Below are 19,436 nucleotides of genomic sequence, written 5' to 3'. Positions count from 1 at the left end.
GGGCATGTTTTACCTTTTTTTTTTTTTTACCCATTGAGTGACCTGCACTAGGAACACTTGAGGTGCACAACTGCTTCCGTGCTCTTCCGGTCCCGAAGTCTTGCCACTCCTACCGACTTCCGGGTCGCTCGCGCTCGGCTGCATTGGCGCGAAAGCCGGGGTAGTGAGCTTTCTCAGTGACGGGGTCAACATGAATGTTTATTTCATATCCAAAAACTGAAAAGCGCATGTATAATTTATGTCACCGATGTTTTGTACGAGGAAACAGCAGTAGTCTTTAGCTGTTTTGTAACGGAAGAGTGGTCGAGCTGCGGCCGCCGAGCGCCGTCGTTGTTGCTTAGTTTTGCACGGTCACACAGGACGCAGCGGAGAGACCGTTAGCTGAGGAGAAAAAAGTGCTGAAGTAGCCGTGAGTATCTTCAAATGTAACCAAGTGTGTTGTAGGAACATCTCTACACTGTTCTGTGAGAAATTGTGGTGATTTTTTTTCGGTGGTAATAAAAGTGTCAAGTGTCAAGTGGTAAGAGAGACAGGCAGAGAGAGAGCGTTCGTTTCTTTTCGCATACGCGCTCGCGTCAAGCGGCCTGGCGCGTTGGCGCGAGCGCGCGGCGTAGTATGCGAAAAAAAAGAAAAGGTCATATTTTAATGTTTCTCTAGATCGAGGGGAACAGTGAACCTTGTAGGATGGTACACTTAGTCTTACTGGGTACTCGTCATGAACTAATACCTTTCTGTATAATTATTAATGGGCAAATCAATGTAAAGATGAATCTCTGACGTAGTGGGGCCAGCGGGGCGGAACCGGGGTACCAGCCGTCCCTGTGGGGTACCCTGGTACTTACTCTGAATTGCATTGCTCCGGTAAAATTACCTACCTAGCTGTATAAATGGGTAAATAATTGTAGATAGATTAATATTTGTAAGTCACTTTGGAGAAAAGTATCAGCTAAATGAATAAATGTAAAAATGTGTAAAATGTAGAGTAAGTACAATAAGAGAGTAAGAGAATTCTACTAATGCCTGTTTGCGTTATGGCAGAGTAGTGCTTTGACGTGTGTTTTCATGTTGACTTGCGTGTAGAAAGGAAGAGATGCCGAAGGGGGACAGTGCCATCTTCATAGTGAAGTTTGTGGAGGACAGCGAGCAGAAGAATGAGTTCACCGAGAAGGCCTATAAGGTGACAACCCCAAAACAAACAAGACCAGTATTTCGCTCACTGAATCTGTTGGACACGGTGTGACAATAGCAAGTTGATTTTTACCTCTTGTAATCACTGTCCGTTGTAGGACAGGTTGCTCAGATATGTCAGCTGTGTTGTGTTTTCCAAGGCCATTGTAGAGTTGCAGTCAGAGAAATACCTGCAGACCATCACTGAGAAGGAGGCACTGGCCCTGGACCACAATGACAAATCCCTCTATGTTTTTAGCAACTTCTACAGCCCTGCTTTCCACCACTGCAGAAAGGTTGGTGTGTCACCTGCTGCATGGTGCTGTCAACCTGTTAACCTTCACAGTGTGAAGTTTCAGTTGCCACTCTTACTGTTGTATCCTTAATCACTGTACTTACCCAGAATTGAGGGAGTACGAATACCCTGCTGTGTAAGTCACTGTGAAGTTGATCATCTGAAATTGTAAACAAATTGCACCTAAATAAAAGGAAAACAAATTAATATTGTTGTGATTAGAGCTCTCATCTTGCATTCAAAAAATGTAGATTTGAATCCTTGTTCCTGCTATGATACCCTTGAACAAGGGACAGTACCTACCCTTAATTACTCTAATAAATATTACCCAGTTGTATAAATAATTAGAAATAGCTTAGTATACAAGTCCGGTGTTATAAGATATTTTGCAGAAAGGCATCTGATAAATGAATAAGCATTTATGCCAGAAATACCCAACTCTATAAATAGGTTATAATTGCAAGCAACTTAAATACAATGTTGTATGTCCTCATCAGACTGACATGTCAACTAAATAATGGTCATTAGTAATAAAAATGTGGTTATACTATAGTTATACTACACTTATAGTCAAGAATTAAATTTCTGTTTAAATGTTCATTCAAATTTTGTTCTAAGAGCCATACTCTTTTTATTGACCGCTTAAAATTACAGATTTACTAGTGGTCACTTGTTCTTGACTTATGTATTTTTGTTACTTGGAAGAGAGAGTTATATAATATGGTTTCTTTTCCTTGTATCTTATGACTGATGGCCTGTGCTCTTCTTTCTAGCTGGGATGCAGGGTAGTGAGTCCACTGGTCATATTGTTCTGCCTGCAGCATCAGCGCTGTGTGCCCAAGGCAGAGCAGCCTGTTTACAACATGGTAATGGCTGATGTCACAGTCTCCTGCACCAGCCTGGATAAAGCAATGCGAGTGAGTTACCGATCTGGCTTGAAAAGGGAGGGGGGTGAAATTTTAAGTGTGTTAAATCTATTTATTTATATGTACTTGTCTGTGATCTTATTAGATATGGGAATACCACCAAAAACCAAAACTGAGATATGCTAATAAAACCACCTTGATGATTTGGTTTGAAAGCTGTGGTCCAGAGAAAAATTGTAATGCACCATTATTTTGTGGACTGCATGTAACATTTTATCATTAATGATTTGTGTCAGTCAGCTGCAACTTATACAGTGGTTGTTAGAATTTTTCAAAGATGCAAAAATTTTTCAAACTTATTTTCTTTAAATTGTTGCATAATATGCTAAATATATTGAGGGATGTTTGCGATAGGTAAAACTTTTATTGATTCTGAAGGAAATGGTAGAAAAATTAAATGTCCTGTATGGAGATCATTAACCTTTTTTGATTATGCCTTAGTAAAAGTCCTTTTAGTTGCACAAACAAAGCAAATTACTAACAGACTTGTCCTAGTTGTCTTTGTATGCTGATGAGCAAGTGTACTTTAATTTTAGATTACTGTATTTCAGACAGTTATTTTAGCAAACATATATTCAGAGTGATTTTTGTCAAAGCACATAGTGCAGATTCTTTTTATTTTCTGATTACAGATTTTTTTCAAGCAGTGGGCAGATACAAGCTATAAATATGGACTTGCATACCCAGTTCTGTACATTTAACAGAGGGTAATTTTGAAACTGTATTGCAAGCTTTGCTGCCCCTCACACAACTCCTGACATCTTTGTCTTTTATCCCCTTCAGTTGTCATATGTATTAGGTTCTTAAGCTGTGCTATTTTGTAGTTATGACTATATCTTAATTAATATCCAGTTTGGCATGATGTTGTTCCATAGTGAGGGTACAGTGCTGCACTGATTAAAAGGCAAATTTCTTCTCCTCAGACTGAGGTCATGGAGCTTGTGCAGCTGATGGGTGGGCGAGTTTATCGTGACCTCAATGTATCTGTGACACACCTGGTGGCAGGTGAGGTGGGCAGCAAGAAGTACCTGGTTGCTGCCAGCCTGGGTAAACCTATCTTGCTGCCCACCTGGGTCAAAGCTTGCTGGGAGAAGTCCCAGAACAGGTAACCACAATTCCTACAAAAATTTGTCTTAATTAGAATTGTTGTTAGCTTACCATAAAGTGATTAATCTTCCAGGCTAACCTATTAAGAAACCACATTTTAGGTAACATGAGGAAAATTAGAGCTCCAGATGCAAGTTACTTTATTTTTACTGGGGAAAACAAAAGAAAAAAACCATGAAGGCACAATAGTGAGCCGAAGGACTAGCTGCTCAGATTATATACCAGACTTGAAAGCGTTTCACTCACTTTGTCATTGTTTCAGCCATAACAGTGGTTCTAGGTAAAATTTAATGTAATTATTGTCAGTATGACAGGTTTCCGTATGATTGTGCATTGAAGTGAGGGCATCACACAAGTTGTCTGTATTTCCCACCAGCCTCTTCCAGCACTCGGAGCTGCCCCTGGAAGAGTACTTGTGTCCTGTGCTGCGTGGCTGTACAGTATGTGTGACGGGATTGTCCAGCACCGAGCGCAAGGAGGTGCAGCGGCTCTGTGAGCAGCATGGGGCCCAGTATACAGGCCAGCTGAAGATGAATGAGTGCACACACCTCATCGTCAGCGAGCCTAAAGGTGGTCACTTGTTTTATTGCTCAAAGGAAGAACTTTACAAGCTTGGCAATAAGCTTCTTGTTTGTTTTTAATTATAACCTGAATCTTTGGCATTTGCAATTATGCTAGCAAAATTACATCAGGCACTTATATTCATTAATGTGCATTAAATGAAACGGCTACAACTGTTTAAAATGGTTTGTTATATAGAATCGATCAGTTGAATTTGAAATTTGTGAACGATCTCAGCTACGCTTGCTTTTTGGTCTTCCGACTGCTCTTCATGGTGATTGTTGAATTAGATCTGGTGCCATTCTGTCTCTCCAGGCCAGAAGTATGAATGCGCTCGAAAGTGGAACGTGTACTGTGTACCCCTGCACTGGTTGTTTGACAGCATTGAAAAGGGCTTCTGCCAAGATGAGAGTCACTACTCTGTAAAGCCCCATGACCAGAAGTCCAGTCGGCCTCACACCTCTACCCCCACGGGAACTGAGAGGCATAAAGGCAGTGAGAACCTCACACCAGGCTCATTCTTTGTCATTATACTGTTTATCAGTCACATATGTACACTTAAGGGGGCTTTTCTACTATTCAGACTAGGTTAGCTTACCATTTGATGGGTATTCCTTGGACTAGAGGTAATTCTTAATAAAAATAATCAGAACTGGTTTGTTGCATAATAGCAGGTAAAGTTTCCTTTTGTTAAAATGAACAGCACAATATGTGTATTTTTTTGTGGCTGATATTGTCGTCAAGGTATTGCTTAAAATGGACACTGATAGTTAACTTCAAAGTTTGCTAAGTTTTTGCCATTATGCCTAGCTTCATGTTCGTGTTCCATTTAGCATACTTTTGTCAAATTTCTTTAACATTTTGAATGTGATTTTTCTTTTATTATTACTTCACGTTCAAATCGGTTGTAATTTATCATGAAGGAAATGGACAATATAGTGAACAAAGTAATGTAGTTCTTTAACACATCTTGACTTTTTTCCTGTCACTGCTAAAATGTTTCTGTAAAACCAGTGACTAGGGTTGAGTGGGTTTTTTTGTAATTTATTTATAATGCTTTTATTTGCTTTCCCGGTAGCCTTTGAGTATTAACCTGTCACTGATTATGTCGTTTCAGCTGCTGCCTCTCTGCTGGGTGTGAGCCAGATTTCCAACATCAGCTTGAGCTCTGTGAATGACTCAGCCTTCACAACAACTTCAGTTAGCCGACTGGAGACTCCCGACCCACTGGATGCGCTGGATATCAGTTGTTGCCCAGCAGATGACTTGCTGGATGGCTGCAAGGTCAGTGTGGACAGCTAAGTTTCCTGTTACCTGTTCTCAAAAAAAAAAAAAAAAAAACTGTTTAAGGAAAAGTGCCCATCTGAATATGGTGATGCTCATAATGTGTAGATGTGATACGTTTAGGTTTGCTGTTTAGGGCTACATTCTGGGTATGGCCTAAGGAGGCCACAAGGCAGGATTTTCCTTGTGCTGAACAGACTGGTCTACGAGCTGTATATCTTGGTATTTATTTATTTAGGTGATGTTTTTCTCTAAACCAGCTTAATGTTTTTGGTTTGTAGGCTAAGTTGCTTAAAATGATCAGTTTATACAGCTGGGTAGTTTTAAGAAGAGCAATTCATGGTAAGTGCCTTGTTCAAGGATATTATAGACAAAATAGGATTTGAACATGGATCCTTCAGGTGCAAGGTGACAGTTCTAATCACTGTGCCACCCAACTGTTACCTGTGTCCCTGCAATGCCTCATCACTGTTCCTTAATCTCCTCACAGCTCTTCATATGTGGTTTATCGGGAAAGAGGATGGAGAAGCTGCGGCGCCTGGTGAATTGCATGGGTGGCCTGCGCTTTAACCAGCCCAGAGAGGACCTCACCCATGTTGTCATGGGGGACCCTGACCAGGACCTTATCGGTTTCATTTCCAAAGCTGCGCACCGGTGTGTGCTTTTGAATTATTGCACTCCCTGTAATTCCCTCATACTGCTATTAGTAAACATGCTGCAAATATGCACATCTATGCTACGTACAGTACCATTTGTGCTGCATGTCCTAAACACTGAATAAGCTTGTGTTCAGAAAGCAGGAACTCAGTCTATAACCAGTTAATTGAAACAATGTAATTGATGTGAGTACATCATTTATCAGCTGTATTTAACCCTGACAAGTTTTAATACTAGGATGGACACACATAGAGGTACTGAAAGATATATTGAACTGGAGCTCTGTTGTTTTTGGGTGTTGTCAATAATGCCCAAGTCTATAGTTACGGCAGCAGGTAGTGTAGTGGCCAGTTGGTACCTTGCACTTGAAGGACCCAGGCTTGAATCTCACCTTGTAATACCTTTGGAAAAAGCTACTTACTCAGAATTGGTCCAGTAAATATTTTCATGCTCCATAAACTAGTATATTGGAGAAAAGCTTCTGCTAAATTATGTAAAAAATGTAAAGACATGTCACTTTGGAGTAAGGTGTCAGCTAAACAACCAAGATAACTATTGCAATTCTGACAACTGTAATCTGAATAAGTACTATAAGATTCATTTTTAGGTTTTTTTTTTTTTAACAGTAATAATGTATTTGAAAACTTAAACACTATATTTCTTCACAGTTTAAAGCAGTGTAATATTCATGACTGTGTTTATCTGTTACTACTTCTTGAACAGGCCTCACGTGGTGACTGTGCAGTGGTTACTGGATGTTTTCTCAGGGGGCTGCCTTGTCCCTGTAGAAGGATACCTTCATCCTGCCTGCTTGCCACCTGCATCCTCTGTGTCAATAACAGCCCCCCATGGTCCAGCCACACGACACAGTGTGTCGTCTGTGGCTGCCGAGGACCCCAGCCCTTCCAAGAACATGCGGGCAGAAGAAGAGCTGCTCTCCCAATACCTGGGTGCAGACCAGACTGTGGGTAAGAGTACAATAAATCTGTTGGGCAATTCACATCTGTGTGTAAGTTCAAAAAAAATCTGTGGTGTTGTATTTGATGGTACAGTAGTAAAATTTGAGTTGTGAACTGATTCAGAATGTCTCTCTCACTTGGAATCTTGCAGGAATGGAGTTATGGTTACAGTTGCTTAAAAATCAGTAATTTTCCTAACCATTTGTTATCATATAAACAAGTGGTTTTTTTTAATTTATATTTATTAATTTAGTTCATGTTTTTGTCCAAAGTTACTTAGTGTTGAACTACCTACAGTTTTCCCCATTTATACAGCTGGAGAATTTTTGCTGGCACAGTTTAGGGTAACTTACACAAGGGTGTAACAGGAGCTGAGATTCAAATCTGCAACCAACTCCAAGGGCGACAGCTCTAATTACTATTCTACCGGCATTACAAATGCAATCATGTCCAACCATGACATGCTTATTTATTCAGGTTTTATGTTTTTTCTTCTGTAGCTGAATTGCCTCGGCCAGTTAATGCCAGCAGAAATAATAGTACTTTGATCCCAGAGCCCTTAAGCCAGAAATCACCGCAGGACTCCACCCTGCAGGACCCGAACAATAGTGGCTTATTTCAGGGCAAGCGCTTCTTGCTGGTTGGCTTTGGTGCTGCAGCAGAGGCACAGTTGTCACTATTGGTGACAGAAAACGGAGGCAGAGTGCTGGCGGTGGGCACACGGGCAGTGGCCGACTATGCCGTGGTGCCACTGCTCGGTTGCGAGGTGGAGGCCACCGTGGGAGACGTCACCACAGATACTTGGCTGGTGAGGGAACTACATTCTGACAACTTGGGTTTGGTTGAGGAAGGCCCACCTCAGCTTGTGACTAATATTAACAGAAGTGTAGGGCTTATATGCATTAGTTCCAGAAAGCAGCAGCTGAATTTGTTTTGTTGAATAAGATGCAACAAAGGTTTTGCCAGAGGTCAGTTACATTTCATTTTGAGTGATTTGGATCCTTTATGCGAACCATTCTTGCAGTTTCTCTTGTTTCTCTTTGTTTAAATAAAACACATGTGTGAGGTATCCTGTGAATTGCCACTTCCCTTATTGTTGGCAGTACCTTGATGGGAAATGTTGTACTATGTTTAAATTGTTCCTGAGTGTCCAAAAACCAGACATTGTTTGTATTCTATACAGGCAATGTGTGTGGAGCAGCAGTGTCTGCTGGAGCTGACATCCCACCCGTTCTTTATGCCACTGACAGTGAAAGAGGGCAGTACCCCTCTGCAAGGTTGTGTACTTTCTGTCAGCCAGTTCACTGGGGCTGAGCGTGAATCTCTCATCGAACTTGCCCAGCATCTCGGAGCCAGGTGTGTACAGTGGGTCCTCTGTATGTAACTGTTTGCTTATCCAGCTACTGTCCTATGAGTAATTTTTTTAAAAATGTCCAGTGGATTCACCCTTCTGATGGAGGGTGAAAATTCTCAACACAAAACGAAGAAAAGCATGTCTATATCCGAGACAGCGTCAGGCAGAATGAGCCGAACAGTACCAGAGTTTTTTCCTGCAAATATGGCTCCTTCTCTTAACTGTCCTGTGCAAATCATGTTGTTGAGTTCAGTATGGTGCACAAGGTTAACTAGGTATGCTTTACTAGTACTATATGTCAAATTTACTTATTCTTGATAATCACTGTTTTTTAATCTGTTAAATGGTCATTACTGACCAAATTCCCTTGCTACATGTCACCTGCCCCAGTGCTCTTAATGGGAAAACTGTTCTGTCCACAGTGTCCAGGAGTACTTTGTGCGCACAGCAAACCAGCGTAAAGGTATGCTGGCCAGCACCCACCTAGTCTTGAGGACCCCAGAGGGCACTAAGTATAATGCAGCGCAGAAGTGGGGCCTGCCAGCAGTGACCCTACGCTGGGTACTTGAGTCAGGGAAGAGAGGTCAATGTGCTGATGAGAACAAGTTCCTTGTGGACCTTCCACCTTTGCCAGGTCAGCTGCAGTGACAGAGAAATTTTTTGTGCATTTGTCATGTCTGTGGGAGCCAATGATTGACGGTGCTGATTTTTTTCTGTGTGTAGTGTGACTGTAATATTCTTTGGGCCATCTTTATGTGAAATTGGTTTATAAAGCCAATGAACTGTTTATAAGTAAAGAATTGTAACTGATAAATCAGTATGCCGCTTGTATTTTATGTTGCCTACCATAACAAATGACAGCAATGAGCGTTTAAGTTTTTCAAGGGGAATTCCCTTTTAATCTGTTAGGCCATTTGAAATCTATCTTTACAAATTGAAACTGATTGTCTGTAACTGCTAGTAACTAACTAGTTGGTAGTTGTTGTTGTTATGTGCATATTTCTGTGTTCATTAAGGGACATGATTTCCCCCTGGCCCCATTCTGTGATCTCTCCATAGAGAAGGAGGAGGAAAGTTTTGTAGGGGGGTCTCAAAAACCCACTGAGACATCCCAAACCTCTCCCCAGATACCCCTCCTGGGGCTGCAGGTTAGTAGTGCTATCACTCCTTTGGATGTGGGACGTTTCCAGAGCAAGGCATTCCGCTCGGTGCTGGGACAGAACCAACAGCACAAAGGGCAAGGGAGTGCAACACCAGGGATGGAAGGCAGAAATACACTCCACAGGGAGCAGTCACTGCAGCTGGACACACCCTCCCGCTTCCTCTGCAGAGACCAGCTGTTTAGGCCCTCTTTCAATGTCAAGGTGAGGATGACATTTTCATGTGTGAGATAGTTTTCACTTTCACTTGCTTAGCTGTTTTTATTGTAGCGTACACTTTGCATCAGTCTTCATGACTAAACTACTTTATAGATTATTATACTTCCACTATTTTCTCTCCAAGTTTAATGGGTCAGCAGGTGGTGTAGTGGTTACATATGCTGCCTTGTACTTGAACGATCCAGGTTTGAATCTCACCTCTTACTGTGGTACCCCTGAGCAAGGTACTTACCCTAAAATTGCTCCAGTAAATAAACCACCCAGCTGTATAAATTAATATATAATTTTAAGTTACTTAACATTGGAAATTGCTTTGTAGAAAAGTGTCAGCTAAATAAATTATTGTAAATACAATTATGCTGTACCACAGTGGATAGGTTTTGAATTGTACTATGTTTGCAGGATGCTCTGGCTGCACTGGAGACCCCTGGGGCAAAGTCTCAGCAGAACCACAGCGCTGCAACCCCATTATCAGAAGTAATTGGGAGGAACCTGAAGGTGGCGCTGGCCAACAGCACCCGCAGCCACACCTCTGCCTTGGCAGCCATGACAGCCAGCCCCAAGCTGAGAATGGACACAGAGCAGACGGTAGCTCATCCCACATATGCTTACAGTTTGCTTTGCATGTGCACTCACCTAGGTTTGACCACCCTTATAGACCTTTAGGAATTAGTGAAACCAGTGTTTTGTTTTTTCTTTGCAAAGCGAATGTGTGCCTGTAGGTGATGAATTGACCTGTAAGTGACACTACTTCTGCTCTGTACAGATGAATGTGCCACTTCCTTTAGCCGGTGTGGTCATGTGCGTCAGCAAGAAGTTGAGCAAAAAGCAGAGTGAGCTGAATGCCATTGCCGCCTCCTTGGGTGCTGACTTCAGGTTTGTTTGTTCAGTTTCAGGCAGTGGTGCTCTCACAGGAAACTTGCAGACTTTTTTTTTTTTAGTTGAACTTTTATCTTATAACGTCACAAAGTACACAGTGCTGCTTTATAACCAGCATGTTATTGTTTGCCTCAGATGGTCCTTTGATGATACAGTGACCCACTACATCTACCAGGGTCGTGTTGGGGACAACAGTCGGGAGTACCGCATGGTGAAAGAACGAGGGGTGCATGTGGTGTCTCAGCAGTGGCTCCTAGCGGTATGTATGTAAACAACAGACTTTAACAGAAAAAAGTAAATAGTGACATAATCATTATCAGCAATAACTAATCTTTATTATTGGCCACCAAGTTATATAGTGGTTCTCTTCTATAGTACCCTTGGACAAGATAACCTGAACTGATGCGATAGACATTGTAAAGTTAGTTAGTTAACATTGTCCAAGGTGACTTACGAAGGGGTCAGTTAAAATTATGATATTTTTTGTGTCATTTAAAGTATTCTTTTTTTTTTTCTTCAAAGAAATTTACATTAGTTATTCTTTTGAACTAAATCTATATACTTGACTATTTAATTGCAGAAATTCAGGTTAAGTATCTTGCCTACAACCAAAATTAACGTGTGCAAACTGTTTGACTTAAGTTGTGGCTCTTTCTTCTTTTATGTAAATGTAATTTTGTCTTGTCTTTGTTTTACAGTGTGCAGATGAACAAAAACATGTCTCTGAGTCTCTGTACCCCTTTACTTATAATCCCAAAATGAGCTTGAACCTCAGCCAGGTGCCTGAGAGCACACAGAGGTCACCCTCTGTGGCTCATGTTCAGCCAAAGAACCTTGCTGAAGTGTTGGGGGACAAGGTAGGTCAAGTCTAAAGGTTTTCATAAAATCTCTACAAAAAAATTTTTTGTTTTAGAGCGAAAACAGCTGATATTCATTTGTGAATAAAATCAAATGTAAAATGCCTGTGCTTTCTAGTCATTTTCATTAATTTACTGTGAGCCACCAGCACAACTGCAAATAAATCACTCTTATGAACACAGGTGTTTTCATCGCTGTGGTCCTCTTGCTACTTTTGAGTGAACTAACTGCCCATATGGTGTATATGTTGTATTTTGGTATTAACACAGCAGTTTTTAATAATGTATGTAAAGGTGAAATTCACAGAAAAACAGGGAAAGAGTCTAAAACCTCAATATAAACTAACTCACTGCCCCTGCTAGTCCTTTTCTGGCACAGAGGAGGAATGCAATAAAACTGCTCAGTGTAAAGGCAAAGTGGAAGTAGAGGAGGAGAAAGAGGACCAGGACAGCTCAGAGAAGAGAGGTATGTATACCTTATCATTAGGGGTCATAGTTACATGCAGTAATTACTCTGCGTACTATCTCATTTTTCTTTTCATTAGTCACTCCTAATAAATGTGTATATATTATTGTTTACAAACTTTTTGCTTAAATTATTTTTGCAGCATATGTGCTGTTTACAGTACAAGCAATGTGACAAACTGACTAAGGTTATTATAGACAGTTCTCTTGGGGAAAACAGATAATTACAGTAGTAATTAGTTCTTTTTTCAGATTTGATGTTGGTGTTGAAATGCTTGAAATGAGAATTCCTTGGGGATAGGTGGATTTAGTTTGCCTCATTTTACCATTTGGTCTCATCTATGCCTTCCTGTGTCAACTCAGACTTGGAACAGGCCCTGGAGATGAGGGAGGATCTGCAGAGGCAGCTTCAAGCGATCATGTCAGCCACCAAACTGACTAGCGGAAGGCGGTCCTCAGCTCGGCTAACCAGGGTTGGATCTGGAGGGCTGAGCTCTGACCCCAGCACCCCTGACAGCTTGGGCCGTGCTGGGAGAGCCAGCAGGAGCCGTGCTCTAGAGGCCCTACGGTAACAGATGCTGCAGTTGTACTCATAAATGGAAATCAACATGATCCAAGCCATTTTTTACCATATCCAGTTAGTTAAAGTGATGGGAATTTGTCCTTAGGATTACAGGAAACGGAATACACTTTAAAAGCAAGAAATAAAAACTATAAATACAACATAGTGGAATGAGCTCCATCTTACTGATGAATGCCCAACCTTAAAGAGTTTCAAAACCCCCAACTTTTGGATTCGTTACCTTCATTACTTATAAAAATTAAGAAAAACAATGTTCCCTATCAATTGTATATACAGCAATTCACATAAAGTATGTTGGTAAAAATAGTGGTATTGAACTAAGTGACTTTACTTTGAGAATTGCCTGTCTGCTTCTGTATCTCTTCATTTGTTTGTAACATGCCCTTGTGTTTCCTTTAGTTGCATGTTGCTTTGGAGAGAAAAAAAATGTAAATGTACTATTTGACCACTTGCCAATGGTTCCCATCTCTTCAAATCAGCCAAAAAGCTTTTTACTGTCTTGTATATCACAGGCACTCCAGGCAGGCAGTGGGGGATATGAACACAGAACCCTCACAGAGTGAGCAGATTGTGTGGGACGACCCCACAGCCCGTGAGGAACGAGCTCGTCTCGCTGACAACATGCAGTGGCCTGGAAGCCCCTCCCAGCACTCGGAGCCCCTGACCCCGCATGAGCCGAAGGCCATGCCAAATGGCCGCGGGGAGCCCTCCGCTCGTGCGAGGGAGTCCATGACCGACTCGGAGCTGGTGGAGATGGGTATGGGTACTGAGTGTTGTCTCCTGTCAGAGGGAGATAATCCTCTGATTATCAAGTATATCACTTTATTTATCAGTTTTAAGTTGTCTTAGGGGTCATGCCTTTAAAAAAAAAAAAAAAAAAATCTAACGAGAAAAGTAGCAATTGTGTGGTTTCTTTCCAGCCTGGTTTTTCTAAAATGGGTGAATGGTGCATTACCCCCCTCCAGCTTAAGTTGGTTGAGAGATTCACTGTTTTGATGGAACTATCTGGAAAAATGTCATTCTAATTTTTTTAATTGGTTTTATATACAGCACATGGTCACAATGGCATACAGGTAGAGACAGTACACTGAGAAATTGCAAATATTTCCATGTGCATATAGCAAGGGCTCAGGGTCAAAAGATTAAAATTTATCACAGAAATCATCACGTAGCACTTTATAATAACTTTCAGAAGGGTGCCTATATATTCCAGAATTCATGAAATTGTCAACTAAATCAAATAATGTCAGATTTTCAAGTGGGAGAAATTTAAACAATTCAGGCAGAAAAATGTTATTTTAAACCAGAATAATATGAAAAATATTGCTTCACAATAATTCTTTGTGTGATCAGCGGCCTGTGATGTCATTGATGAACAAATGGGGAAGTGTGCCTCGACACTCGCCAGGAAAGACACAGAGTCCTCTGTTGTCACACCCAAGACGCCCAACACCCCCTTGTCCGTTGCAGACCCCCCTGTCTCAGCACAGCCTCAGGCACAGGTAGATGTCCACACCGACACAATAGCCTGCATGCCGAGTCTCCCCTGAGTGGTATGCTGAAGCAGCACTTCTTACCAGGCGTTGTCCGCTGTGCAGAATGAGAACGAGAGCAAGGCACAGGAGTCAGAGCCGCTCCGGTTCCAGCTGTCCTCACTCAGCCCCCAGGAGCGCATTGACTACAGTCACTTGATAGAGGAGTTGGGTGAGTCTCTAACCTCAGCTCTGTTGAATGTCTTTGTAAATGTTCCTTCCCAGCGTTTACGGTTTTGAAGAAAATATTTCGGCAGTCGTAGTATAACGTGGAAAAGCTTCCCCCCCCCCCCCTCCTTTTTTTTCCTTCTCCCCCCCCTTTGGGTTCTGTTAAGGTCAGTTTAGGAACAGTTAGGGACACTCGTTTTCTTGGTGAAAAATGTTGAGTCCCCATAATGATAGATCAGCCAGAGTTTTGACTTCTGCTTGCTGTTGCTTTCCTTCAGGAGGAATTATCCTTGACAAGCAGTGCTTTGACCCCAGCTGTTCCCATGTCATTGTGGGACAGCCCCTACGCAATGAGAAGTATTTAGCCGCCATGGCTGCAGGAAAATGGATCCTGCATCGTTCCTACTTGGAGGCATGCCGTGCTGTTGGGCACTTCATTCAAGTAATGTGGCCCTTCCATTTCCATGACACCACCATATGCATTTGTGTCTCTGTGGAGCACTTGGAGAATTGTGAAATGTCGCATGCAGTAGTGGTATTAAAGCTCATGGGTCTCTACTGCCCATTTGTCCAACTAGGAGGAAGATTATGAGTGGGGTAGCAGCTCAATTTTGGATGTTCTGCCCAATATCAGCTCACAGCAGCGCAAGCTTGCACTGGCTGCCATGAGATGGAGGCAGGTCCTGCAGGCACGTCAGGGCTTGGAGGTACAGCTCAAAAACACCCTTGGTCTCATCTTTAATGTTCTATTTAAGGTTTTTTTTTTTAGGTGACCCAAATGGATCTTCTCTCTATTTGTGGGGTTCAAGATCAAATCACCAGTGATTTTTGTCAATACCAAAAGCAAATTTGACCCATAATCTTTCTTGATTTAGTGTGTTCAGCTGACACACAAACTGAATTCTGTTTGTAGCCATTGAATTTTATACCTTTTTAAAACTTCAGTTAGCAGGTCTTTAACTCAGTAAAAGTGTATATTGTATGCCAACAATAAATTATGAGTGTTTTAACAGAAGTATTCTGTAGAACCTTCAAAAACATGCTTGCACACCAGGTACAGATGGTCCTTGACTTACAAGAGTTGCAAATTCCCTTACGCTGTATTGTATGAAGTAAGAATTTACATTTATTCATGTAGTAAATGCTTTTCTCAGAAACGATTTACAATGAATGCAGTACAGTATTGAGCTGAAACTTTTTATGCAAGGTTGACTTACAGCTTATCGTGTTGGATGTGATACCTACAGTCAATCTTTCATCAATGCAGCAGAGCAGTGTAACAGTCCCTCTCGCACACACTCTTTTTGAGCGATTGAGAGTCACCAGTTAACTGGAAATACCTCTTTCGATGCATGTCTTTGAAAACCCATGTGAATGCAGGAAAACAAACTCTACACAGATTGAGTAGGGATTGAAACCACATCCTCTCAAACATTATTCATGTTAAAGTATTAATGTAGAATAATATACAGTATAGTATTTTCTTGCTGCCTATTTTCATTTCTAAATCTTCATTTCTGACTTTTTGGAGGACCACCAAAACTCTTAGAAGTAATCATTTTCAATAAATAAAAAGTAGCCATTTTAAATATACACAGACAGTTAGAAACCGCTTGTCCCAAGCAGGGTCGCAGCAAACCGGAGCCTAATCTGGCAACACAGGGCGCAAGGCCGGAGAGGGAGGGGACACACCCAGGACGGGACACCAGACTGCCGCAAGGCACCCCAAGCAGGACTTGAACCCCAGACCCGCCACATAGCAGAATCCGGTCGAACCCGCTGCACCACCGCGCCCTCCTCCCATTTTAAAATAAAAATGAATTATTTAATGGTTAAAAGTAACTTGAAGACATTCACACAGAAAAAATTTGGCAGCAAAACACAATTACTGCTAGGCACGCAAACACCGAAACCTAAACAGTAACACATGGGCAGCTGATGTATGTTATGATAAAACACCAGAATGCAAAATAATATAAGGTTAATGCGACAGCCATCGTAAGTCTGGTTGTCGTAAATCGAGGACTACCTGTATAACATTTAAAACCTAAAGCAGAAAAGGATGAGATGGTTCCTCAGTACTTGTTGCATGTTTGTTGCTGATCCGTAAAGACCCCTTGCCATGTTTTAATGTACTCCTGCAGGGAGCTTTCAGTGGTTGGACGGTCATGCTGAACATCGACCAGGGCAGAGAAGCGGGTTTCCGGCGGCTGCTGCAATCCGGTGGTGCCAAGGTGGGGACCTCCCTGTTTGCGTGTTATCGGTACTTTCAGTACCTGTGGCAACTGGAAGTGACTATAACCACATGCATCATAGAAGCTACAAATATTTGTTACAGATATAATAAAGTATGTTTTCATTGTCATTCATAAAGGTACAGGGTAATTTCAAAGAACAAATTAACCTTGTTAAGTGATGGATGGGTTTCATTCATTTTAGATGGGTGGAAGCGTAGCATTGTGTTGGTTTTAAAATAATTTTTTTGTATCATTGCCTTTTCACTTATCAGTAAAGCGCACCTAAAAAGAGTCTGGGCTTCGCAAGTATTGATCAGTGACGGAAATAACAAACATTGCACTTGTTTACAGGTTGAATTATTTTAGAATCAGCGTAGAATAGGAGTTTGTTCAAACAGTATAAATAAATTGTCAGTCATTTAAAATTAGTATTCATTGTAGTGTTGGGCCAGTCAGTGGGTATAACTAGTGCCAAAGTAACTGACTCCATAAGTCACAATCAGCAAAAACTTAATACAGGCATCCCTCGATTTATTTTTGGGTTAAGGAATGTAAAAACCTTGCATATATCTGTAATAAATGGATACTTGTAGTTTTCATATTTGAACTACATCAATAGAAATTTGAAATTACTGAATCATAATGCGTTCTTTTGACAAAATCCTGTTCAGTTCTGATTGTTGACCGATTCATTCCATAGGCATTTGCAACTTTCTTCAGTCATTATTCATTTTGATTGTGAATGAACTGAATTTGGAGTTATGAACAAAATTAGACCTCTTCCAATCCCAGTTGTTTAGATAAGTCGAGACTTGTTGTGTGTTAATGAAACTGTGTAGACAACGCTGCATGTTGTTTCTTAAATTTGATCAGTGCAGGCTGAACTTACTGTTCTCCCTACTACCTGTCTGAACAGGTTTTCCCAAGCCCGTTGCCAAGCCTGTACAAAGGCACTACACACCTTTTTGTGGATTTCAGCCGCCTGAGAGCAGGTGATTTCCGGGTGGATGTACAGGAGGCGGTGGCACACGGAGCAAAGTGCCTGAAACCTGAGTACATTGCCGACTACCTGATGCAGGTCAGTGGTACTGGAGCTGGCAGACACACATGACTACTGATTTTTTTAAATGGTTGGTTTGGCCATTGTTCCTGATTGTGTGTGTATGTGTGTGTAATAAAATAAATTAATACTTTATTTATTGCTTAGGTACAGAAAGTGAAGGCATTGTTAGTCAAATGTGTTTCATGCTATTGAAGTTAGTCTATTTTTTTGGTTAACCTGCCCTTTGAACTTATTAATGACAGAATTGCAAAGGTTTTGTCATCTTTATGAATATTAGTTATCTCATACTTATCATCTTAAAAGAATACAGGAAGGTTTCTTTTGACCAAATAAAATTTCCAGTTCAATAAATAATAAAACGATTAATAGTTTTTATCTGTGGTAGGTCTACTAAGCTGTCAAGTACCTTGTGGAATTTAATTAACAGGGTGCAAAGGAATGAGTTTATTTGCGCTTAATAGTTTAATGAATAGGTTAAAGAACACTGTTACAAGAAACTTTAAAAATAGTTGTTTTCCTCCCCTTGCTTCCCCAAATTGGCCATAAAAAAATTAGTACAGTACTGTTGAGCAGCGCTTATTGTCGATGTATCTCCAGGAGCCGTCGCCTCCAATAGAGATGTACTACCTGCCGGAAGCAGTGCGGTACCTGCAGAACACCACGAATGGTGGCCTATCAACACCGTCTCGTAAGCGCAAAGCCTCTGGGGATAACTTCCTGCTGAAAAAGTCCCGGTTCACATGAACCTCGACCTGCTGCTTACAGTATTCTGAATCTTTGCTTTTAGGTAAATTGTTACTACAGAACAGGAATATCTCTTTGTAAATAAGATTTTTATTTCTTCTATGAAAAATAAAATGAATGTGACATTGTGTGTTGTGTGCTGCACTTCTACAAAGCAGTGGATACTAAAATTTGCACTTGTACATTAATAAAATAGCTATAGGATGTATGAAACTATTGATTCCAGCCTTGTTGGTTTTATTGTACTTGTCCATGTTTCTTAGTCAAGCTGCACTGTGCCACTGTTTGAGTACCACTAGGGGGGGCAGTGCCTGTTTTTCTGGTTGGGGTTTCAGGTCCTGTACTAGTAATCACTTACAGAAGACTGTTTCTCTTTACTTCATTACAAAGCTGCGACAGTTATCTCATTTGCTGTTGAGACCAGCGCTGCTCTTAGGGCTGCACAGAATTTGTGAACTGCCAGTCGTGTGATTAGTGCCTTCTTGCGTCCTTTGAAGCCAAAATGTCAGCAGTTGCATTGTTTTGTACTTTGTTCTATAATGCACTAAACCCACATTTCTTCATTTCTCTTGAAGAAAATATTGTGTGTACAAAGGTAAATAATGCCTTCACACTTTATTAGTGCATTAGAGCCCTTTACAGAATTTTTTTTAATTTATTTTTTTAAAAAAGTACTTGGATATACTGTCCGTTTGGAACGCGGTCTCTAAGAAGTCTCATTTGAATAATAGCTGTTAAGTTGCCATTGTAGTCTTGCAGGGTCTCAGACTATGGCCTATAAAAGTTTTATTTTTTAAATGAACTATAAGCAAATACGTATTACTCTGTACTAAAAACTGAAAGTGGTCTGAAACTAATCTGTGTGTGTTCATTTGGTTCTTGCAAGTTTGCGTCTTTTTTGATTTACATTCTTACATTTCTCATCATTCACAGTGGATCCAAATACCCATGTAGATGTTTATTGCAACGTTTGTTTTCTTTTTCTCAGGTTATTCTTGAGCTTCTCAGGTAACTTCTGACCTGACTTAAAAATTCAGTACAGTAAAATGACTGCTGGTCCTCTAGTTACAACTAAGGTTGTGTGGGTTACACACACACACACACACACACACACTCTCTCTCTCTCTCTCTCTCTCTCTCTCTCTCTCTCTCTCTCTCTCTCTCTCTCTCTCTCTCTCTCTCTCTCTCTCTCTCTCTCTCTCTCTCTCTCTCTCTCTCT

At 41.1% G+C, this 19,436-nt stretch overlaps 1 protein-coding gene across 2 annotated transcripts; it reads left to right on the top strand.

Annotated features, from left to right (window-relative positions):
* Positions 1-134: 134 nt before the first annotated feature.
* topbp1 (DNA topoisomerase II binding protein 1) lies at positions 135-18,426 on the top strand. 2 transcript variants are annotated; one of them, XM_018765200.2, is made up of 28 exons: positions 135-409; positions 1,081-1,177; positions 1,329-1,463; positions 2,236-2,379; positions 3,312-3,493; positions 3,872-4,065; positions 4,372-4,551; positions 5,174-5,340; positions 5,831-5,994; positions 6,721-6,965; positions 7,457-7,764; positions 8,140-8,312; positions 8,733-8,944; positions 9,370-9,674; positions 10,092-10,277; positions 10,456-10,565; positions 10,704-10,827; positions 11,267-11,425; positions 11,789-11,891; positions 12,254-12,458; positions 12,986-13,230; positions 13,827-13,975; positions 14,072-14,177; positions 14,452-14,615; positions 14,752-14,880; positions 16,318-16,407; positions 17,327-17,488; positions 18,071-18,426. In XM_018765200.2, exons 2-28 carry the CDS (start codon positions 1,091-1,093, stop codon positions 18,215-18,217), a joined length of 4,575 nt encoding a protein of 1,524 aa, XP_018620716.2. In that variant the 5' UTR covers positions 135-409; positions 1,081-1,090; the 3' UTR covers positions 18,218-18,426. The 2 variants fall into 2 exon arrangements, with proteins under 2 accessions (XP_018620716.2, XP_018620715.2); XM_018765199.2 differs by having other exon boundaries at positions 14,054-14,177.
* Positions 18,427-19,436: the final 1,010 nt, after the last annotated feature.

Source organism: Scleropages formosus, chromosome 5 (assembly GCF_900964775.1).
Source record: "Scleropages formosus chromosome 5, fSclFor1.1, whole genome shotgun sequence".
Lineage (NCBI taxonomy): Eukaryota > Metazoa > Chordata > Actinopteri > Osteoglossiformes > Osteoglossidae > Scleropages > Scleropages formosus.
This window is presented reverse-complemented; position numbering and strand designations above follow the sequence as displayed.

Coding starts and splice junctions, on each gene's coding strand:
- topbp1 (XM_018765199.2), top strand. CDS start 1,091: ATGCCGAAGGGGGACAGTGCCATCTTCATAGTGAAGTTTGTGGAGGAC. Junction 3,494..3,871: donor TGGGAGAAGTCCCAGAACAG/GTAACCACAATT, acceptor ATTTCCCACCAG/CCTCTTCCAGCACTCGGAGC. Junction 9,675..10,091: donor GGCCCTCTTTCAATGTCAAG/GTGAGGATGACA, acceptor CTATGTTTGCAG/GATGCTCTGGCTGCACTGGA.